General features: G+C 45.6%; 1 protein-coding gene across 1 annotated transcript in view; it reads left to right on the top strand.

The window, feature by feature from the left end:
• LOC146185171 (uncharacterized) overlaps positions 1–24,473 on the top strand; it is a 45,685-nt gene that overhangs the window by 4,070 nt on the left and 17,142 nt on the right. The window contains exon 2 of the mRNA XM_084607766.1: positions 4,617–4,719. Within this exon, the coding sequence (XP_084463892.1) occupies positions 4,617–4,719 (103 nt within the window). The remainder of the gene's footprint in view (positions 1–4,616; positions 4,720–24,473) is intronic.

Genomic DNA, 24,473 nt, shown 5'->3' on the forward strand with positions numbered 1-24,473 from the left:
GAAGAACAGAACCACTGTTAACATGCATTCACTGATAACACTAAAATTTATCATTTTGATGCAGGCGAGTTTGTAAAACTCTATCATATTCTTAATGCCATATATATGTTTTCTGTTTCATTTAAAAGCAAATAGCCTTTAGCATATTCAGTGGACCTATCTATCTCACATCCCAGGAGATCATATGTTACTCAATATTGTTTTTTGGTGTTCTTAGTGTTATTAGTTGCAACGCTTCCCAGCTTATACGGAGAAAATAGGTATATTAGAGTAGGCAGGTGAGCAGAACAATAATTTGTGCCACGTGCCTTGAACAAAACTTGCTGATCACCCGTGTCTGAAGGGTGGCCGCCAATTTGGCACGTTATATACATTTCAATCGCATAATTTTTCAGTTCGCTTTCAGTGTGTGCGTATATGTGCGGGAGTGCGCGTGTGTGAGAGAGCGTTTATATATATGTGTGTGTGCGTGTGCGTGGCGTGTGCGTCAAAATATATTTCGTACAAACAACATGAAAGAGCAGCAGAAGGTTCGTCAAAGCAGGTCAGAGTGCATGGTATTTCTAGACCACGACGTCTCGATGTTGCCATAATCAATGGATCGAGAAAATTTGAATCTCCCCGCAATGGCGAAAATTCTTCGCGGATAAAATTCAGCGTAAGGGCGTGTTAGTGATGCATTCGTCGGAACATGGGACAGAGTTATTTTAGGTATCTACACACAGGAGAATAATATTGTCAGAAAAAGATAGTATGTCCTTTGACCTGTGTATTGCCGTCTTCCAATTAAAATATAAGGTGCTCATTTTGTTGACTATGCATCGCGTATGTCAGGCAGCACTTTTCAGAATGTATTGGATAAATAGGGATATATTTTGTAGTACGTTTCATTGCGAATATAATAGCCACATCTGAACAACATGTTTGCGTTCAGATATAGCGGAGTTGAGATGTGACGCTTGAAAAGGTATTAAATTCATGCGCTATGATAAGTCAAACATGCATTTATATATTCAGCTTGCTTTTAATCTCAATCCTGACGCTACAGGAGCATTCAGCATGAAACACATCAGATAATAGACACTGAGAAGATATTTATTTCGTATGATGGACAATGTCCTATGAGCTATCTCCGGCTTGAAAGTCGAAGTAACATATTTTTAGTTCTTTATGCAAGCTTTATGCATATTGAAGCTAATATCCGCATTTCTGAGCACATATTTTTCTAAGAAGAAACAAGAATCATAATAAGTATTTTCGAGGCCCTGCAGGGGATTGAGAAATAGTCGATGGAAAAGCCCTAAGGGCCGAGACCCTTCAAGACTTCAAAGTTTGAAATACATTATTTGGCGCCGATATGCTTTCAGAACTACAATTGAAATTATAGTGACTAAAGTTCCGCTCTATTCAAATAAACACTTTTGACGCACGTTAAATGCCCGAAGTGGCCGAAATATATGTGGCTTGTCGCTAGAGTGCCTCTTCATCGATCCTTTCTGTTCTTCACTAGTTCGCGCTCGACGTGGTGGAGTGTCCACCGAGATCGACACAGCTACTCCGCCTCTATTTTATATTTAAGTGATCCTAGGATATATATTACAGTTAAAACATTAGACAACAGACTTCTCCGCTGTAACTGAAGCTTTAGGTCTGAGTCGCACATAAAGTCACTTATCATTTAAAGCCACTGTCGATGTCTAAGATTGCGGGTTCTGGTGTTGCGGAAACTCCGGCTGCTGAAATAAAAACAAAATCAAACACGCCCGGTGGAATTCAGCAGTGCTAGCTTGCGAATGTCGCAGATATTTTTCTCCCCTGCGTGTCAACGATGAAAGGGTCTGCGCAAGGCAGACCCCGCGCTGCTATCGCGTCGCCGCCAGCGAAGGCGGGTTTTCATTTCCGAGGCAGGTGGCTGTGCCGGGAAAGCCTCGGGCCTCCACCGGCCACTGTCGCAAGAACACGCCGTGAAAGCAGCTCGCGCGTGGCAAAGGGCTACGGCGGTCATTATAATGAGAAAAAATTCGGCCTCTTAGGGTCACGAGTGCCGACGAAATCTTCATTAAGCACTCTGCTTTCAAATAACAAAAAGCAGAGCCATCCTGGCAATCACAGTTGAAAAACTGCAGAGCTAAATGCATTGGCAATGCGCTCCTAAGCACGACTAATTCAACAGTACAACGATGGTGGCTCTGAATTCGAGCTTGACATCGCCACAGGACTGCCAGCAGCAGCAGCTCCAATGAAAAAAACTCATTGCCAGGCAGAAGTTTTGCATAATGTTCCATAGCCTCCTTTATACTGTGTCAACCATACGCCCGCAAACTTCCTCATGTCGCCTACCCATTTATCTTGCTGTCCATGCCCATGATTTTTGTCTGTTGATGTTCCCTCGCTTACCCTGATTTACTTTGGTTTATGTGTTCTGATTATAGCAATCGTCCCGAGTAGGATTCCTGCCATTTTTTTTTCGCACCGAAATATCCTTTACCTGGGCGTGCTCCAAAATTAATTGCACTCCGTTTCGTTCTCTGAGACTACACCACAAGCACTTCGACTTTGCAGTATTCGCTGCGTTTTTTAAAATTTGGTTTGAGGCCTTTTCATTCACATGTACGTTTCGGTCAGATAAGTACCAGCACCTGTGGCTTAGTGCCATTACACACCTATCTTTTGTTGCGTGGTAATTATTACTGTTCATAAGTGCTAAGTGCCAGCGAAGTGCACCGAAAGGCAATCTTTTTTCGGGAGTTATAGCTCACTGCATGCATGAGCAGTCACCAATTGCCCTATGGGGCGGAGTCAGCGCTATCTGTCATCAACTCTCTTTTTTTAATAACGTCTTTTATGACCTCAGGGCATATAAAGGAATATGTAAAAGAAAATTAAAAGGAGTATTAAATGAAAGAAACAAGGTTGGCTGTTCTAATAAAGTTCAAGAGGGAACGATGATAAGGCCCTTGCGTCCAAGTAATGTAGGAAGATGGGTTGTTCGGCGAAAGGCCCACTGCCGTCGGCATTATCATCGGCTTCAGTGCCGGGTAAACCCACAACAAGTGGTAAATATCTGCCTCATTATTATGTGAGCTGCAGATGCGACATCCTGGACGTTGATGCCAATATCGTTATTGATTTCATGTTCGTGTTACAGCAGATGTGAGGGCAACCCCGACGCTAATCCTTTGTAGCGCAACCTCCTCTGTTCTGGTAAGACCGCTGGGGAGGGTTACCGCAGACGGTGGGACAAGAGCACGCTTGCGGCGCCGGAGGTGCTCCTTTCTTGTGAGAAGCAGGGTGGCATCATACATACAGAGGAAGCTTGGCACTGATGAGAGTAGAGTCGCCTGGCGGGTTACAGAATCTGCAGAGCTTTGCGAACTGAGTAGGTCACATGGGACCCACTCAATTCGATGATGATCATTAGTATGGTTTTCTTCAAATTTTTTATTTTCATCCTAGCTATTTTGTGCGGAATGTTTGCGTCATGCATTGTCGCGCCATCCCTATCAAAACTGATTATTAGCAGAGAGGCATGTGTTTCAAGAAATGATCAACGGCGACAAAAAAAAAGATTGCAAAAACTGACCTTTTCCCAAACTATTTCCGCGTCTGCAACATCAGCCGCTAGGCGGCTGCTCTCTCCGAGCCTCGTGCGCCCATTGGAAAGGCCGAAGATCTGCTTCGGACCACTCTCCGCGCTCTTTGCTTTCATCTCGGTGCCTTCCAGCACTACCCCCTATTAAAGCCTTACGCTGAGTATCGTGTACAAACATCTACTTGACACTATACAGAAAACTTTAGTAAAATGCCCATAACAACGATCTGTAGATGCGATTCACCCAGATACGCCAGAAATTGATGACGGATAAGAATTTTTGTGAATTCCTGATATGCTCTGCTGCCGAATGCTTTGGCTTTAAGTAATACCCCTTGCTAGCACGTAGTATCGATTGTGAATGCCCTTGTATATACTCTGACTAAGGCTAGGCAAACAGGGCGCATATGCACTGAAAAGGAAAGCACTGAAAGGTGAGTGAAGTGGCCACTGGAAGGTCATATACTAAGTCTTTTTACTACCATGTTTAAATGCCTATGGCACTATACAGGACACCCCGGGTTGGACGGAACTTGCGATATGCCCGCAGAGGTCTGGCAACGCCCTAATAACAATCAATTAATGGTTTCGAGATATAAAGCTCAACTCTCGCTGCGTGTCCCCTTTTAATGTACTATCTACAGACATCCTGGGATCATTAGGCGTCACTTTATGGGCTACGCAGTCATGTCACGAAGTACAGACCATATCGAACAAGCGATGCATACTTTCCTATGTTAAACGTACTGCCCAGCGCATTGTATGCGCAAGTAGGTTCTAGCGTACTTCAATTATGCACTGTATGGTAGTTTACCAGCATTCTACGGCATTCAAGGTATGCACTGCATGCGCTTTGAATAAATTGTAATTTATTAACCTTTGCGTTGTACCTCGACTGAAAGCTACAGCTGCGTGCGCAGCCGATGTGACAGACATGCGTTACAGTCGGAATGTTAACGAAAACCATTATGCACCAAATTTTTCCGTCCATCGAGACCACGTCCATTGTTTTCGAAAGCTCCTGATCAAAACATCATGAAAAAGAGATCATTTACACTTTCTCGTTTTCATCCCAGATTTCTCCCACCACTTCCAGTAGGACACTGACAGTGGCAAATCGGAACTCGGTAAGGTCTTGTCACGTATAACTAACTGCAACTCTGTAGAATCCCTCTGTCAAACGTGCACTTAATAACAATAAAGACACCATGTACCTTAGCCTGATACCAGTTATTATGGGCATTTTATCGCATTTATTATAGACGACTGCAGTCCCTGCCGAATTTTATTTGCGTACGATCTTGGTTTGTAATGACGTGATGACTTGACAAATCACTGTGTGGCCAAGCTGCCCGACATGGCTGACTAGTTGATGACTGCCTCTGAAGTCAGGCCAGTGTGAGTTTTTCAAATTCAGTCGGCCCAGTCGGGGAAGCTCCCAAAACCTTTGTCGGCCCGAATTTGAACTGACGCGGGCAGCTCATGCGGGTTCTGCGTGCTCGAGCGACGGTCTGCCCGCCAAGCTCCCCCATCGGTCCTACACAGGACCGATTTTTGCAACTCATGAGGAAAACCGTGATTCTGCATGTGTGGTAGTTCATATAGCTCCAACATACGATGATGTGGGCTCGGAATTTTACACAGGTTCCCACTGGGAGGCCGGTCTCATTCTGGAAGAGCTGCAGCAGCCTCTGGTTAATCATGTGGCACCAACAGGACTTCAGCATCGCGTATCGCTTAGGAATGCACTGGTCGCCCATAAATCAACTCAGTGAATGCCACATTTAGAGGCTGCATACTAACAGTTCCACCATGAGAAAAAACAGCCACTTTGGGCTTCCTCTACTAAATCGATGCTGTGATGTATTTCTGGAGATGTCTAACCTAGCGCGGACAGTACATGCATGCTGCTTTACGTGTACTGAGCTCCGATTACGATAATGTTGCAGGTGCTCAGGTGCATCTTCATGGCGTGGAATAGCTATTCCAGCACATTCTTTGAACATTTCCAGGCATTTACGTGAGAGCGAGAACAAGAAACGTATTTTTTATAATGAATTATATGGGCTTAGTATACAGTAAGAGAGCACCCATAATAATTTACAGACATACAAAGATCAAGTAAGTAGTTTAAAAGGATACATATATGTAAATGGGCACGCAGACAGTTCAATTCAGTACTAATGCGGCCGTTGAGGCCCCAAGAGCGACTGTCTGTGGGTTCTTAGTTAGCTTTGTCCTGCAAAGAGCTCGTATTTGAGTTCGCTCTGCCGTCAAGTATCCGAGGATGAGGAGTTCTAGTCACCATGAAAGCATCATTGCGTTCCACTGAGAGTATTATCTTTAGTGAGTGTGCGGTAGTGTTTAGCGCACCCCGGCCGTGTCAGGAGGGTAGATAGGTAGGCCAGCTGGTGAGACATTGGGGGAAAAAAAAACGCAACAGACACAGTACTGACTACCTACAGGTATACCACGGGGGGACGGCGCGGTCTTGCCTCGTTGCCGCCTCTAGTGTTTACTGAATGGCCCAGGGTTGGCTGTTGAGTCTGGAGCTGCGTAGAGTGGCGGACCACCTGAACGAGAGGGTTTCAGGAGTAGCACATGTTAGTTCTGCCTTACACTTCCAGAATGTGTGTTTAAGTGTGAATATGTCTTTCTTGCAAACCTTGCACGTGTTTGTGTTATATATTTTGTTGTAGATCCTGTTACACTGCAGCGGGTTAGGGTGCTTGTTTGTAATTTGCTTCAGGCAACTTCATACCTTGTTGCTAGGCGCAGGGAGGGACCAGCGGGCCAGGCAGTAGACTTTCTTTTTTTAAGTCATCGAAGCTCTTCAGCAGTTCTCTCCGCCATTCTTCACCATGGCTCTCTCCAGCATAGTTTGCGAGACCTCGTGAGGCGGAGTGACTGACCTCGTTGAGTTTGGTGAGATGCAGAGAGATGTCCCTTGATGTGCGGAGAACCAAACTATAGCTTGACCTTGCCGTTCGATGAGCCTTTCAGGATTGTGGTTATTCGGCAAGCATCCATGGATACTTTTTCCCCTTGGCGTTATTATTTATGGCCGAGCGCCAATTACTGACAGCGACCCCGCAATCGTGATCAGGTAGGGCGGAGTGCGATGGCTGATTCCTCTGCAACTTCGCTGTGCTGGAACTTTACGCTGGCGGATTGGACAAGCGCTCCAACGGTGTCGACGACCGCAACGGCATACCGTCGATCGCATTGATATTCGGCAGCGTCCACGAAGCGCTTCCCTCACTCTTTCGTAGCCTCGCAGCCGGCTTGTAGTACAACCCCTGCTAATTAAAAAACATGCAGCCCCATTTGGTCTTGGGAAGTTCCTTCCTAGGCAGTGCCGCCATTTTTATTTAAAATGCGTTCGAAACACACCATGAAGGAGCGATGTGCGCTGAATGTGTATTCTATTTGCCTTTGAAATACTGATATCGGACCTGTCGAGATCAACAGGGGCCTTCCTCGGCCGCATGTTAACGCGTGAGCGTGAATCGCCCATTCTACGTTAAATCATGCATGCGTCGGCATTGTGGGCGCTAGCATTGCGAGTGAAATTTCACAAGCCTACTTATAACAGTCATGTGATGTGGCGGGGCTCTGGCTGGCGGGCGGGGTGCGTGACATAACGAAACCACACAACATGGCAGAGTTAAAAGGAGCTGTCGACGCAAGTAGCTTGTTCAAGATAGGTGCGCGAGATGAGAATCGAATCAAGGTCCCAACCTCTCAACCACACAGGGTGTTCAAACCGCCTTGTGAAAGCGAGTCATTTACCGGGTGGCCTTTCACATAATAAACATCTGTGACATAACAGAGGCACAATTAAATTAACAGGTCAATAATTAAGAGTGCAGCAAATTCCATGTACGTGAACTAGTATCTGCAAGGCAGCCGCAGGCGCAGCCATTACGACAGTTACGTGATACCTTTGAAGGCTATGCTTAAGTGTCCCCCAGTTTTATCTGCGGGGCAGATGTATTTGAGGAGCTTCCGATTCCCACTTGCTTAGGTGGGACCCAGAGAAGCCGAATATTGTGCGCCACCTGGGACTTCTATCTGTCAGAAGGTTGTTTATTTTGCACAAGAATGGCTCAAGTGAAAGCTGCAATAAATAATTATGACTATGAAAAAGTTATCGCGGACACGAAGTTCAATACTGATGGGAGAAATCTCTTGCAAGGGGAAGTAAAGGCCCAAAATACGGCTGGCCTACTAGAAGATGCCCACATGTTTGAGCCATCTTTCTAGATTTGTTATTTTGAGCTTTATACGCCGTCAGATGTCTAAATTTACCTTTAGCACTAGCGAGTGAACTTTTGTGAGCGCGCAGTGCTCTGTAGAGCGAATCAGTCATAATTTCAACTATTGTATGCTGTATTGTGCTGTTTCTAGCTACGCTGAAAAAAGACCTTGCCATAGTGAATACTTATCCTGGCGATTAGAGGCATGCCGATACACCCAGCAACTACAGTTTCAATCAGATATCAAGTCTATTAATCTAAAGAACGATTGTACGGACATACTAAGAGGTAATCCTTTTGAAATCTGCCTGACCGAACATGGTGATAGAGCCGGTGACAAAATGGCAATGACTTCTTTTAGCTTTGCTGCTGGGTAAACGTCATTCTCACTCCTAGAGGTGTTAGTGCGCTAAACACACAAGACTTTCCTCCGACATTTTCATTCTGTAAACACATTGCCACTGGTGGCATAGTGCCCATTTCTCGAAAGGAAATAAGAGGTAAGCTTGGCAGATCCCTTGATGAGAGTTAGAAGAATGCATTTAAGGATTGTCGACGCTATTTGCCCGTTAGCGATGACCGACGACGCCAACGTCGCTTTGGTTAAGTAATCTTCTCCTAAGGCACGGAATACCTGGATGGGAAATCTTTGTTTCGGGAACCAGAAAATATTTACTGCGAAGGCAATTGCTTTGCAAGGCTGGAAGGAGATATTCCTTGCTTTTGTACACTTCTATTTGCTTTCAGCCGTGTGCAATTTACGTGCTCTTTCTCTCACTGCAGTACTGCGGGCTGCAAAAAACAATAATAAGAGCGAAGAAGTTTTTATATTCGCTGTCAACATTACATTTTGTGCATCTTGCTGCAGGACAGACTCTCTTAAACTCTGACACGTCATCACTTCCGAGGCCTTCACCTTACTTTTTTCGTGTTTTCTACAACGTATGAACATATCATTGTATTGGTGCATACGTTAATTTTCGTTGAGTAAACTTTCAAATATTAAGGTTAATGTTCCAGCAATCATATCACTGCGCTGGCCGCTATACTGCCGCGCCTCTAGCAAAATAGTATAATAATAGACGTTCCCGAGCGCACTTTTTTTTTAACGAGTTAGGCGACTGCTAACCGACGAAGATGTGAATTTATTTCGCTTAACGTCTAGATGCGTTAGTATATGAATTCAGTGACTGCTCCGTAATGCTTTTGGGCTATCACTTAGCGGCACGGAATTGTGTTCGAATTTAGGAATTGGCGCCAAAATAAATAAAAAGAAAATCTTCATAACACCGTGCCCTTTGGAGTCTAACGGCCGGTGATTACAGTGCTAATAGATCTTGGAATGCATGCTTTGTTGTCTGGCTACAAAGCGGTAGTAGACACCAGTTCGCTTTCACTTTTCTTACGTTTTCTTACCTCCAATACAGAACGGGTGATTGCAATTTGAACGAAAAAGCGTGCTCCGTTTACTTATGTCCGCACTTCTACGTAAGCGTTCTGCTCGCATGTTTTCCAGTTACTCGCTTGGTTACGATCTAGGGGGAGAGTAAGCGCTGGGGCAAAATAATTAAGATATAGGCTGTTTCCTAGCTATTCTGATTTCATGAACTACGGGAGGCATCAGCTTACTAGCCGAGAACGTGTTGTCCCGCGCAATACTGGGAGATAGCGAAGCCGAAAATAAGTTCGCGCAGAGGAACGGCGGATTAGGGCCTGGCTGTGGGTGCTTCTAGTCTAATTCTGACCTGACACTTTTTTCATACTTCGTGAAATAAAAGATGATATCCTGATCACCCCGGCGCCCTACCTATCCTAACCTCCTGCATCAGTCGTAAAGCATCGCGTGTTCTGACGCTCACAGGCAGTCGTTCAGTGCTCGTCACTCACGCGGCTCCTTCCACCATTCTGGTAGCGGTAGCTTTAAGCAGGGGCCGCAACTCAGGCTGTCCGGGTGGCCGCGTTTGGATGGAGGCGAAACACAAATGGCGCCAATAGTCTGTGCAGCGTCAATACATATTAATTATCCTGAGGTACTCAACTTATAGCGATAAGCTATACTGCACACCTCGTTATTCTTCTTACTCATGCCTTATTTCTTTCCCCGCGGTGCAAAGGAGCTTATCACCGTTTAGTGAAGCAGTTACTGCGGCTTTCCTTTCCTCAAATCGCATTTTTTTTTTCAATTTTTACGATTTCGTAAAACTCAAGAATCAGGTTGGCAGTGTGGCTTCCGCCTTCAATAATTCAGCCGACGCAGTCTATCTCCAGCCCGTGACCCAATGAAATGCTGTAATCTTTTAGCCAACAACTTAACGTTACTAAACAGAACTCTGTAGACGCGAGCAATTACGAACACTCGGATTGTATACGCCACATAACTTTGTCACCTTTATCGAGCAACAAGTGAGAGCACGGAACAGTCGCGTAACGCGCACGCGCGCGTGCGTGTGTGTGAGTGCGTTTGTGTGTGTGTGTATGTGTGTGTGTGTGTGCGTACATGCGTTTGTGTGTGTGCGTGTGTGCGTGCGTGTGTGTGTTGAGTGCGTGCGTGTGTGCGCGCGCACGCGTGTTCGTGCTTGCTTTTTGGCCTCTATTGGGCTGTTACCTCGAGTGACTGTGCCTTCCAGTGTTATTTAGGACCTTTGCCCCTGGAGAGAAAAAGACAAGAGAGAGATATAGCGAAACGAAAGGGAGAGCGTGGCACAACGCGGCCGTCGTGTTTCGCGTGCATGTTCCGCGGCCTCACGACGCTAATCTCGACGCGCAGCTTGACGGAGCTCGTCGACGACTGATGATCGAACGGCATGCTGATGCGCGAGCCCCTATTTAGAGAATGCAGCGCCGACTGCAAGCCGCTTTCCACCTTTGCCCTTCCGCAACCACCTGGACCGTTATTCACTTCTGAGACTTCATTTCTTCTTTATTTTGTTCTTTTTAGCCTGTTGTCAAAGGCACTGAAATATAGTGTACATTACAGATTTTTACCTAAAAAAAGACGAAGAAATCCATCATCGCAATCTTTCCCCACCGGCAAGGTATTTTAATCATTGAAGTAAAAGAAGCAAGACCACGCACTTATGCCTAGACTTATATTTCAGGGTTGTAAAAACTACTATTACCCTTCGCAACGCCACCAACTTTCCCCCTAGGCCTTAGCATGGAGTGACACTTATATGAACCAAGGTGGATGGGTGCTTTTATTTCAAGAAAAAAATTGGGAGAGAAGAGGGTAATTGAATCGTTTCAGGGCAAATGAGAGAACATATTCCTTTTCGGCTTCCCTTGAGTATTAATGAGGAGCACATAAAAGGATTTAGTAAATTCGAGCCTTCCGTCTCGCTCACTTCTTTCTTATAACAGGATAGGAGAGCTTTTTTTTTCTGTCTTTTTGACACAATTGTTGCCTGTGACAGGCGGCTCTTCTGCGCACCATTGTGGCAGGTTGCGCATAGATCTCCTAACCGGCCAGTTTGCTGGTGGCAGAGGCTTCAGACACGTGGTGACGGCTTTTAACTTTAAGGCACTCCTGAGGCTTTCACGTTTAACAAAGATCCGCTCCCCTCTAATTGTGTCGCCAATACGAGCAGCACAAAGCGTGAGGAGGGAATGTGGAAAAAGAAGGCACAGGGATGAGTATACGTATTATATGAGAGCTCATTTTACCCATGCTGAAGTTCTCGAAAACGTATACATATCATCAACGCATAGCCAATATTTTGGTCAGTACTGTTTAATTATGATTTTCTTGACAACCATTGCTGCAAACAGGTACTCTCTTAGAATTGTACGGGGGTGATGTGTTATTTTACAAGATTTACCACGTAACTTGCGCCAAGATTTTAAAATTCAAAGAATTTCGAACGCGAGTACAACCTGATGCATATTAAGCGTACAGTTGCCCAGGCTATTTTGTTATTTTTCGCCAAGATAATTGATTATTATGTTCAATCACTCAACGTTTTACTGATTCGCTGTAGACCCGAAGTGTGATGCGCAGAGTTGTAGAGCAACTACAGAAACCTCTTAATAAATTGTTTTCTTCGATGTATATCACACTTAATCCTTTTTGCCTGTTCCAAAGAAAACCCACAAAACGGGGGGAAAAAAAAAGAAGAAGAAGAAAGGTATGAGACGGGTCTCTCGGCCATTGTGCTGCTCTCAAATAGGCAATGAATTGAAAAGGCCAGCTACGGCGTGACTGTGGTGGCGAGAAAGCGACAGTGCTTTGTCCCGGTAGTAGGTGTCAGGGCCTCCGACTTTCCTCGCATCACGGGGCAAATGCATGCCGCTAGCTGGACGTTTAATTTTTGAAACCGCAAAAAAGCTGGTTTCGTCTTTTCTTTCGCAGATTTCGACACTTGTCGCTTCCGCATCGCCCGACCAGCAACACGCATTTAAGCCGTCATGCGACATGAAGCGGGAGCCCTTGATGCCTGTTTACTGTCGCTTTGCCGCGGCCTGTCACGCTGCTGCTATCCTTGTTCATCCATTGCCCAATAGCGGTGCGCAAGCACCCTGTCACATTATCCACTTTTTCGCAGGCTTTCTTTGCAACATGGGAAAAAGAGCTTAGATACATAGTGTAGAAAATAATTTACTCAGAGGTTACTAATGGTGCTCAACATCTTCGGCGTATCACACCAGAGTCTGCCAATACTTAAAAATGTTGAGTAGTTGGATAAAATAAATTATTTAGGTAGGTGGATTGATTGAGATAACTTTATTTTCCAGCAGAGCAGCAGGATAGGGATACCAATCCACTTGAACGGCAGCTCGGAGCTTGGGCCCGGGGGGAATCTTCAGCCAGTTGTATGAAAACAAACTGTGTTGTCGGGTCCTAGCTAAGCATCAGAACCTACAAGGAGGCCCTGTTCTTTCTTCGTGATGAGTTTTCGTTGTGCTTGTGCCTGCCGAGATCATATGAATCATGCCTGCTGTATTATTACAACTTTGCCTGTATTCTGTTGGGTACCACTGTTCACGTGCATGGGGTTGGGATATGTTCTGGTCTGCAGGAGTCTCCAAATGTTCTCTTGCTTTTCGTTTAGTGCCCTGTCCGCCGGTGGGTATACCGCTCGACTTAGTCTATAGTGGCTTGTTGGGCGAGTTGGTTGGACATTATGTTGAAACAGCACTAGGAACGCGCACTAGGAACGCGGACAGAGCGCAATGTGCGTCTGTCTTTCTATCTGTCTATGTTCCTAGCGCTGTTTCAACATAGTCTATAGTGCTGTGTGATGCATTTATGTATGTATAAGTTGTCGATCCCGGCGGCTATCACTGTAAGGGCCTGGAAAGTTAAACCTCGGGCGAGCTCGTGTACCCCTCCATTTCCCTGTAGCTGGGAGTGGTCCGGAGTAGCTTAGATGTAGTATATCGTTTGCTTTTTTTTTGGGGGGGGGGGGGGGGGGGGGGAGGGGGGGGGATGTCCTCCCGTCGACATAATTGTTGACCTCGGAATCGGAATTTTCGCCTCTGTACCTGTTATTGCAAGCGTAATGGCCCTTTCTTCCGCCGTTTCTGTGCAGTTTGTGCGAGCAGAGCAGCTAGCTTGAACTCTTGGCTTTGATTTGCTACTACAGTCACCATTATCTGGACAGTCCTCTGACGAAGACCCCATACTTACGACCGCCGCTGTACTTTTTGGGGGCCTCGTACCTTTCTTGGTCCCCGTAGAAGATATTAAGGCCCTCTAGTATTTCTGTCTCTATTTGAATTCTGGGGAGCATTTCGTATTATAAGATCTTTTTGGCTTCAGTAATTAAATCAATTGCATTTGATACGTCGAGCTCCATAAGCCTTTCTGTGGGTATTCAATGGGGAAGTCCCAGAGCCGTCTTAATACCTTTCTTAACGATTCCCTCCAATCTTTTGTTTTTCGTATTTATTGAGATGCAGCTATGGGGTCGCGTATGCTATTCTGCTGATCACGAAAGCCTACACCAGCCTCAACAAGTTTGCCTCTTTCATTTCTGTTTTCCGGTCGGCGATGCGACTAATTAGTCTTATATTGACTACAACCCTAATCAGTGGTCAGGATGCTGTTCTTTTTGACATGAAGCTGCAATATGTAAAGGTCTCATGTACTGGTGCCAGGCATATTTATACTACCGGAAGACTCGAACAGCAGAAATATCACTTGTGTTGGATAAGTATAACGTATTCGAAACATGATTGGAGTCACTAAATGTAAATGATTTATGGAACTTATTCTTCAATAAGATCGGGTAACTACAGGACCAATACGTTCCGTCCTGGATGATGACACCCCGGCGGAGCATAAGTAAGCCCCGGATTAGGAGAAAGGTGCGTGTTGTTGTAGCCCATAAAAGAAAACAAGTTCATGCAGTTTTCAAGAGCATTCCATCACAGATGCAACATAGGTTTCAGCAGTTCACAAAAAAAAAAAAACAAAACAGACACGATGGTATATACCACCGTTAGTGCTATTCATTCAGGCATATGAAATTCCTGAAGATGTCATGACAGGTTAAAAAAAAATTGAAATAATTTATCTATTCCCCAGCTTGAACATGATGGTAGAGAAGTTTTCGATAATGTCGATAAAGCAAACTGTTCAAGTGTCTCCCTTAGTTCTATATTATCTACTCAATTTGGCTCCAATTACACTGCTCTGCTCTGTAAATCCTGCATTGGGCGAGCCGATGAGGTGCTTTGTCTTTTTAGCATCGTGGTATTGATACTGCTAAAAGGACTGAAAGCTTCAAAATCCATTGAACCTCATGTATTATCAAAGGTGTTTCTTTTCTCTTGTATAAGTTTTCTAACGAAATAGTTCATCTCATTTTTCAAGATTCAAGACAGTGATCAGCCTAATGATTGAAAAATCATTCATAAATAGAAATCATAAATCGGGGCCACTTAAATCTAGTTTCATATTACCGCCCAGTGTCTCTTGCAAATGCAGCTTGCAGGGTTTTCGAGCATATATTTTTATCAATATTTTCCATCACCGTAACAAATTTTGTTCTTCATGAGTAATAAACAACGCGGGGTTTGCAATAGATTTTAATGTGTCCCACAGTAACCAAACTCGTATAAGATATGCATGCATATCATACTGATATAGTTTGTTCTTTAGACAAAGGAAGTTCTGTTGCCTGCTTGTTTCTCGATTTTATGAAGGTTTTGATGTTTTGCCACATAATGTATTTCCAGAAAAATTAGGTTTGGTTAATAGTGTTTAACTCCCCAGAGCGACTCAGGCTACAGGAGGTGCCGTAGTGGTAGGGCTTCGGAAAAGTCGACCAAGTAGGATTCTGTATTCTATTTCCGAAATGTTTCGAAATCATCTGACCATTACGCTCTACAAAGCGACATTGACAGAATTCCTGACTGGGGTGATAAATGAGGCATGGCTATTATTATCCGGGAAGTGTCCTAATGTATATAACTAAAGAAAAGTAATCTTTTAACTTTGTTTATGAATTAACTCTGTGAATTTCTTGTCCCTCACTGACCCCAAATGTCGGTGCTAATTAAACTAGTGAGTGAAGTTGGAATAGGCAATTAATGACAATATTGCGAAAGCGGATCATGTTTTGGGTTTTCTAACTGTTTTCCTTCAAAAAGTGAAGAATTGTTAAACACAACTAACATCAGGCCAATACTAGAGCACGCGTGTAGAGTATACGCGGGAATCTAAAACTAAAATGATAATAATAGCTTACCTAAGGTCCAAAGTGTAGTTGCATGTTTTGTTTTAAATAATTTCAGCAGGAATTTCCCTGGTAGAAAGCGTAGAAATCGTCAGAGTGGCTTTTACTGCAGAAATGTAGATCACGTAATTAGGCTGAAATTCTTCCATAACATGTTTTATTGTAAATAAAGCACCGCAGTCATAAAATAAACGAAATAAAAAGCAGAGTAGGCGGACTAATGATGACATTTTTTTAAGCAATAAATAAATAGTACAAGGTGCCCCAGAAGAAAAGGAACATGGTGCCCATTTCAAATAAATGTAATGAGTTCCTTGTCGCACTGCTGCAATATGCATATTGGTGTTTTCTTAGGTCAAATTATGTGGCATTATGCTTTCTATCCCCTTCATGGATCACTGCCTTGTCGTGGCGGAGGGGTTTGCGAAACTCGATGAAGTCGTGAGCTCTGCTGTGTAGGGCCACCCAAGATAGACAGGTCATGGCAGAGAGTTCTGACAAAATGTGATTCACTGGAGAAGGTAATGGCAACCCACTCCAGTATTTCCTGCCAAGAAAACCCTATGGCCAGTCACAATACCATTATTGATATGGCACCGGAAGATGAGCCCTCCAGGCTGGAAGGCGTCCCACATGTTACTGGGGATGAAGAAAGGGCGATTCCTAGTAGCTCCAGGACGAATGAAGCGGCTGGGCTAAAGCCAAAAGGACGCTCAGTTGTGGATGCGTCGGGAATCGACCGGAAAGTCCGATGTTGCAAGGAGATATATAACATAGCAACATGGAATGTAAGATCTATGACGCAAGGTAAACTGGATGTCGTCAAGCGAGAAATGGACAGATTGAACATTGATATCTTGGGTATCAGCGAGCTCAAATGGACCGGAATGGGAGAATTTAACTCCGGCGACCATTATGTCTTTTATTGTTGGCACAATTCCAAGAGAAGGAATGGGGTCGCTCTCATAGTAAACAGAAGAATGGGCAAAGCAGTGCTAGGGTACAACCCCCAAAACGACCGAATGATTTCACTTCGGATCCAAGGTCACCCTTTCAACATAACAGTTATCCAAGTCTAAGCACTGACCACTACTGCTGAAGAAGCTGACGTTGAGAGATTTTATGCGGACCTACAATGCCTTTTAGACCGCACCCCATCATCAGACGTCGTTTTTCTCATAGGAGACTGGAATGCGAAGGTCGAGAGTGAAGAAATATCCGGAATTATAGGCAAGTTCGGTCTTGGCGAGCCAAATGAAGCTGGGCAGAGGCTAGTAGAGTTTTGTCAAGAAAACAACCTGACCATAGCAAATACTCATTTTCAACAGCACAAGAGGCGCCTGTACACATGGACTTCACCCCACGGTCTGTACAGGAATCAGATCGACTATATTCTTCTCTGGCAGAGATGGAGCTAGAAGCGCTATACAAGCAGTAAAAACAAGGCCTGGGGCCGATTGTGGCACCGATCATCACCTTCTTGTTGCCAGAATTAAGCTTCAATTGAGGAAAACGCAGAAAACTAGAAGGCCTTTCAGGTATGATATGGATCAAATTCCATTAGAATATGCTGGGGAAGTGAGGAATCGATTTCAAGAATTAGATCTAGAAGACAGAGAGCCCGAAGAGATGTGGACTGATGTTCGTGATATAATACAAGAAGTTGCTACTAAGGTAGTTCTAAAGCAAAAGAAATGCAAGAAAGCAAACTGGTTATCTGAAGAGGCTTTGCGAACAGCTGAGGAAAGGAGGATGGCAAAAGTTGTGGGGGAAAGAGAAAGATGCAAGGTTCTCAACGCGGATTTTCAGAAAATAATAAGGAGATATAAGAATGCCTTCCCGAACATACAGTGCCAAGCAGTTGAGGACAACAGCCAATTAAGGAACACAAGAGCTCTGTATAAGACAATCAAAGATATCAAAGGAAGCTTCTGTGCTAAGCTGGGCGTGATAAAGGACAAACGAGGCAATGACCTCACTGAAGCCTCAGAGATAAAGAAGAGGTGGCAGGAATACACAGAAGAACTGTACAAAAAGGACCCGAATGCACAAACCCAACATAAGACGGTTGTGATTACTGATCTCGAACCGGGCGTCCTGATGTGTGAAGTTGAATGGGCCTTAGCCAGCCTTGCTAAGAATAAATCTAGCGGAATTGATGGCGTTCCAGCTGAGTTGCTTCAAAACCTCAACCATGACGCTGTTAACATTCTGCAAACATTATGTCAGAACATTTGGACAACCCTGCAGTGGCCACAGGATTGGAGGAGGTCAGTTTACATCCCCATTCCAAAGAAAGGCAGTGCCAAAGATTGTTCCAACTACCGCACGATCGCGCTTATTTCGCATGCTAGCAAGGTGATGCTGAAAATCCTTCAAGGTAGGCTGCATCCCTATTGCAAAAACCAGCGTCTCCAGTGCGAAATCAGTGAGATTTTCGCGCTGGTTTTGCACTGGATCTGCTGGGCACGCGGGAGGTCTGCGATATTCACTGGAGCAGTAACGGGAAGACACTGGCTGCACTGGTGCGATGGGAGAAAAACGCTGGGATTAGACTTTTGACGCTGGGTGTGTCGCTGGCATCCGCGATGCACTGGGAGAAGCGCTGTATGTGCGCTGGGCCGCACTGGTCCCAGTGCCCCAGTATAGCCGGTGCGGCCTGCGGCGTCAGCCGGAGTAGCATCCCTCAGGGGCCAACAGGGCAACAGCGTACTTTCAATCGACCATCGGGGGGCATATGAAAAAATATGGTTCAAGTAAGCGCTTTTTGCTGCGAAGTCGTTGCGCATTTGTAAGAAAACAAAGGCAGTATCTTTTTTCTAGAGTTTCCATGTTCCGATAGGTCGTTTCGAGCGTTTCGAGAGCGACAACGATCGCCGCGCCTCGATCTCATGACAGACTGACGATTAACGCACTACTAAAGCTGGAATTGAATAATGTGGGCTACCATGCATAACCAACTTCACAGCTGATCTTAAGGGCACTCTAACACAATGATTACTGCCAAAATGTTCAATGCGGGCTCAATCGCAGGCGAGCGTAGCCTGCACCACGGCCCAGTATCAACAGCAGAAAGAAAAACTAAAACGAGGAAGAGAGTAGTTTACCGAGCGATGGGTCCATGAGAGAAAAAGCAACAACATACAGCGCTTGTAATACATAATATTTGGCGTGTTTCTCAAGCTTTTGCGCTCCTTCTTACTCTGCGTATCAAGCAGCCGAGCCCTCGTTCATTGCAACGCTTCCCGCAATGTTTACATACAAATAAGGTTTAGTTACACGCAATTAGGGTCATCGCTGCGGCGCTTGCCGGTATTGAAGCTTGGTCTCACGTTTTTCCTTGAAGGCTTCTATTAAAGCTCCGTGTTCAGCGAAAATTACGCCCACGGTAGCAGAGCACCACCCAAGAGCCGGCGTTGGTAAATTTGCCAGCGATGTCAAACTCCACATGTTAAAATGATTCCAGTGCACAGAATAGCGCGCATAGGCACCCAGAACATTAGTTGCAAGTCGTGAGAGCAGACAGCAAGCTAAAATGATCAAGAAGTTGCAATTGTTAGAGCGGTAGCAATAGTCTGTAGACTGCGAAACATGAAGTCCCAACCTTTTAAATGCGGGTCATGACATGAAATACGAAAATGTTTAAAGAAAATCCAGTTTTCGGCGTGGCCGAGTGGTTAGCGTGCTGAGCTGGTGATTGGTATGTACCTGAGGTCTTAGTTCGAGGCACGCTTGGTGCATTAATTCTTTTTCTTTTTTTTTTACTTTTTTTCAGGTTTTTTATGTACCTAACTTGTTTCGTTCCTTTTTACTTGTTTAATTTTTATCCCACGCCTTTTTTTTTTCGGGCGAACAGTGCCGCCAGCGCGGAGCCCAGTATGCCGCGTCCCAGTGCGCCCAGTGTCCAGCGTCATACTGGGACCATAATCAGGTATGGCGCTGGGGCGCTGGCTCCCAGTGGCACTGGTTTTTGCAATAGGGATCAGTATGTGGTTCGGGAGCTTCCGGACGTGCAAGCTGGGTTTCGCAAGGGTAGAGGAACTACAGACCAAATTGCCAACCTTCGCTGGATCATGGAAAAAGCAAGAGAGTTCCAGAAACCCATCTACTTCTGCTTTATTGATTGTGCGAAACCGTTTGACTGCGTAGATCACAGCAGATTGTGGCAATCTCTCCAAGAGATGGGAGTTCCAATTCACCTCATCTGTCTCCTCAGGAACTTGTATGAAGGGCAAGAGGACCCAGTCAGAACTGGGCATGGTCTTACTGATTGGTTCCCGATTGAGAAACGTGTGAGGCAAGGCTGCATACTGTCGCCCTGCCTATTTAACCTATATACAGAGTGCATCATGAGGAAGGCCGGTCTGGACGAGTCTTCAGCTGGAGTGAAGATTGCTGGAAAACGTATCAACAACCTTAGATATGCGGATGATACCACATCAATGGCAGAAAGTGAAGTGGAACTCAAGAGACTTCTGATGCGCGTACAAGAAGAGAGTGAGAAGTTTGGCCTTAAACTGAACATTAAAAAGACAAGGATCATGGCGTCCTGCCCTATCAAGTCCTGGAGCATCAAGGGAGAAGAAGTGGAAACTGTGACAGATTTTCTCTTCTTGGGCTCCAAGATTACCTCGGAAGGAGACTGCAGCCATGAAATTAGGAGACGCCTGCTTCTGGGAAAGAGAGCCATGGCTAGCCTTGACCGCCTAGTAAAGAGCAGAGACATTAGTCTGCCAACCAAGATCCGTATAACCCGTGCTATGGTCTTTCCAGTTGTGATGTATGGATGCGAGAGTTGGACTGTGAAAAAGGCTGACCGCCGAAGAATTGACGCGTTTGAATTGTGGTGCTGGCGAAGACTCTTAAGAGTTCCTTGGACTGCCAGAAGATCAAATCAGTCGATATTGTCGACCATAAACCCTGACTGCTCATTGGAGGGTCAAATTCTAAAGTTAAAGCTCAGCTACTTTGGTCATCTGATGAGAAGAGAGGAGTCGCTGGAGAAAGATTTGATGTTGGGAAAGGTTGAGGGTCGCCGGAGAACGGGTAGGCGGCGAACGCGATGGTTAGATGGCACCCTCGAGGCACTCCAGATGAGGTTATGTGATGTTAGGAAGATAGTGAAAGACCGGAAAGCGTGGCGTGACATGGTCCATAGGGTCACGAAGAGGCGGACACGACTGAACGACTGAACTGAACTGATGCTTTCTATATATGTGTTTTCTTTTTGCCACCCTGTCGCACTAATTGTCATAACTGAAAAAAGTGCCCTGTGCGATGTAATAAGAAACAAAGAATAAAAACGTAGAAAAGCTACGTAAAGTAACTTTCATAAATATACCCGTATTTTGTTTTTTCCTCAAATATTAGTTTCAAAACCTCGAGCCTAAACTGCATTTAAGGAGAATCAAGATTTTCCCCATTCCAAATGACTTTTCATTACGCTACAACTATCTTTTAGCCCGCACCTACCCAAGACGCATCTTGCTGCCCTATTGAGAATTTTTTCCAATTGGTCAAAAATTAATTGCTATGCACTGTTCCTTACAGCACAAACATAATCCATTATAGTTTGAGCTCAGGACAGAAACGCAGTTTCATTGAGGCTGGTCTGTGAGCATCATAAATTTTGCTGAATTAAATCCAGCGTCGGACCATATTTCGTAAACGTGTAATTTACATGTGCACGCATAAACAGTCTTTACACAATAAACAGTGAATATTTTTATGTACATTTCTGGCTAAGCGACACATGTTTCTATGTTTTTGATCTTGTATTATCTTTTTTTTTTTTTCGTAAAAAAACAAAACTGAACACACTTCCCCGAGTGCAGATACAGCTTATTACTCCAAGCACGTATGAGCGTCAAGTCAGTTTGAGGTTGAGTAGCATAATTTTAATACAATCTAGACTTTGTATTTTGCTGCATATCTCATCTCGCCTTTATTCTTGAGCGATAAGCACCTGCGTATCCCAGCTGTAACAATGTATGAATTTAAGGGAGTTCCTTAAAGCTTTGACCTGCATGTACATGCGTGGTAAACCTTATATACAGTCGCCCACTTCAAGCTTCTAGTTGGGAGTTGGCAGAATCCGTGCTATATTGAGGGCGGAAAAGCACGTCTCCGAACCGTCACTAGCGTAGCACGGCCTTGGATGGACCGAATGCACTTATCAGCTTGCACTTGCACTCACTCGAACAAAGGTTCGCGCCGCGCCAAACACGTTCCGGATCACACGCAGAAACCAGTCGCTCATTCATTGAGTGAGCGCACTTAAATTTTCAGCAATATTTAAGTACACATCCGCCTAACGCCTTGTGACACGAGGAGGTCTAGGGTGGAATGTTCAACTTGTTATTTTAAGTTCATTTTTTAAACCAGCGTGAAGAAAGTGAGGTCAATGTACCTCTTCCTACCTTTTTTTTTTTTTCTTTCTTGACACTGCGCCGGAACTTGCTCATTACGCGTCTGAAGGAGGAGCCGAGGCACGCAACAACTTATGCAACCGAACACGTCACTCAGGAGGCCGTTGGAGTGAATCTAGATTCCCACGAGAAAGGCGGCGCTTGCGGACTAAGCAAGGTTGAATGTTGACGGCCGCCGTCTTCAAGGTTTCAGGCGCAGTCACAAACTCGGAAAAACGGCGTTAAAATCACTGCAGACATTCGCATAGCTCCTACTAGCCCTTTGAGTTAATTTTGCCTCTAACTGGCGATGATGTCAACATCCTGATGCCCGAGTGCATACCTGGCAACACTCGCCTCCTGTTATGTACTCCGAATGACAGGCAGCGTAATTAATCTGCAGAATCGTGGGGCCTTTATTATGCCATTTTTTCTAATGTTGCGTTTCTTCGAAAGACCCCGTCGTGACACAGGACGATGCCCTTGATTCTTACGGAGCACCAAGCGTGTGCGCTGAATTGATGACATATGTCAATGAACAGTTACGTTTACCAGCCACCCCACGCGATCACAATGCAATGACAACCTATATTGTTAGTTCCTGCTTCGTAACCCGTCCAACCGCAAGACAGGAGCCAGGCCCTAACACAGCGAGTCAAGTGTAGTCTCATCACTCACACGCTGGACCAGTTTCACTTCCTTCTGTGTGGTCGCTACGGGACGCCGAGTGTAAACAGCCCGCGTCAGAAAGCTGTGTACAAAGGCAATCATATCCGCGCTGAGCTGTTCCCCGCACCTTCTTTCTTCGCCGAGCTGCCTATGAAAAATGCGCTAGGTGACGACTTCTATTAATCAGGGTCGACCTGGTGTTCCGCTGTCGTCTCGCGCAGGAACGGGTCCGATCGTTTTCGCATAGTGTAGCTCTGAAAGAGCCATCACTTTGTCTCGTTGCTCCAAGCGCCCATCCCCTTTTTGCTGAACGGCCGCACCGGTGCCCTGTAGCATCGCCGGGCGCCACTTCCATTTTCTGCACGTACCCGGGTGCGCGAAAGACGTGACCCCTGCCGTCTGACGATGGCCCCGAAAGAGGGGTGGTCCGGCTGACCCAGTTCGAAAACACCCCCCTGGCTTCTTCTGCTTGGGAGGGGGTCGTCTGTTGACAAGTACCGAAGGAAACAGACACGGGAAAGGAGGTTAGGAACGTCTCATCTGGGGGACGAGTTCGTGCGTACGGACGTTCAGTCGCTTGCGTTTTTTTTTTTCCTTTCTGGTTGAAGGCTAGTGCACGTGTTTAGTTTGGTGCGCGTTCGCTGTCGTGTGCTGGGCTTTTCGTTGGTACAGCGCACGAAGGAGAAATCCTGCGCTCTTTTCTTTCTGGCAGCCCCTCCCCTCTCCGCCATAAACAGGCGTAAAGTACAAGACACGCTACCGCGCATGCACGCCTTCGCACGTCTTAGAAGCGATAAAGCCGAAAAAAAGAGGAGAAGAACAAATAGTGCAACGGAGCCCGAACAGACACGAAACCAATCTCCCAGCCGCCAGCACCTATATCATCTCCTCCCTAAGCCTATGACATGCGAGGAGGAAGGCAAGCTGGGGGAAAGCAGTGAGCGAGGGTGCGTCCCTGTTACTCTGACCTCTGGGCGAAGATGCACGTACGCTAGATGGCATGTAAGCATGGCGGCACTAAACTGCAAACGTAATCCTCACAAAAATGCACAGCACAAAGCGCGTAACTGCTGCAACCTCCCCCTCTGCTCTTGTCTTTGAAGAATGGCCCGCGAGTACCCCCAACCCCCTTGCGTGTTCCGAGCGGGCGTGCCCGGCCGATGAAAGTGGAAGAAGGTGCGGGCGTATTTAAGCAATGCCGAAGATGGAGTCGCGTCTTGTACCTCTCCGAATGCGCCCTGCCAGTTTGGGACGGTGCCAGTGACTGCAACGATCGAGTTTTTGTCGAGGGACTTCGCCGATAAGTTGAAGAATCACGCCACGAAGACGGACATATGGCCTCCAAATACTGCGCGGTGAGTGCCTAGTAGACTGTGACATCCTTCTCTTAGTTCGGTCTTGCATATTAACAAGCGTGCCTGACGACCCCCAAAAAGCAAAAGAAACAGAACGAAGTGGCAGCTTACGAAGCGTATTAGCCGTGAAGAGGTCAGAGCCCTCCTCTATATGAGGTGCACGCCGCCGGTTTCAGGGATCTGATATAAGGTACATACGATTTTATTATTGCGAAAGAATACTACGACAGCCAAAGCAAGACCTCGGGTGGCCGCAGCTACGCCGTGAAGAAGTGTAGCAATGGTCTCCTCTGAAAAAAAAAAAAAAAAATTAACCTGCCATGACATTTGAATTCACGTTACCCCTATGGCACGGGTAGGAGCTGCCAATTCAGGTCGCTCCTTTCATATGGGAGGGTGATATCAGAATCAGCCTGCCAGAATTGTTTGCATTCTCATTACCCCTACGACATGCAGGCACGTCCATACGGCTTGGGTGAAGCGTGACATTATATGTGGGCTGGTAGCTTACT

The sequence above is a fragment of the Amblyomma maculatum genome, chromosome 6, assembly GCF_055883805.1.
Source record: "Amblyomma maculatum isolate TAMU_Amacu chromosome 6, ASM5588380v1, whole genome shotgun sequence".
Lineage (NCBI taxonomy): Eukaryota > Metazoa > Arthropoda > Arachnida > Ixodida > Ixodidae > Amblyomma > Amblyomma maculatum.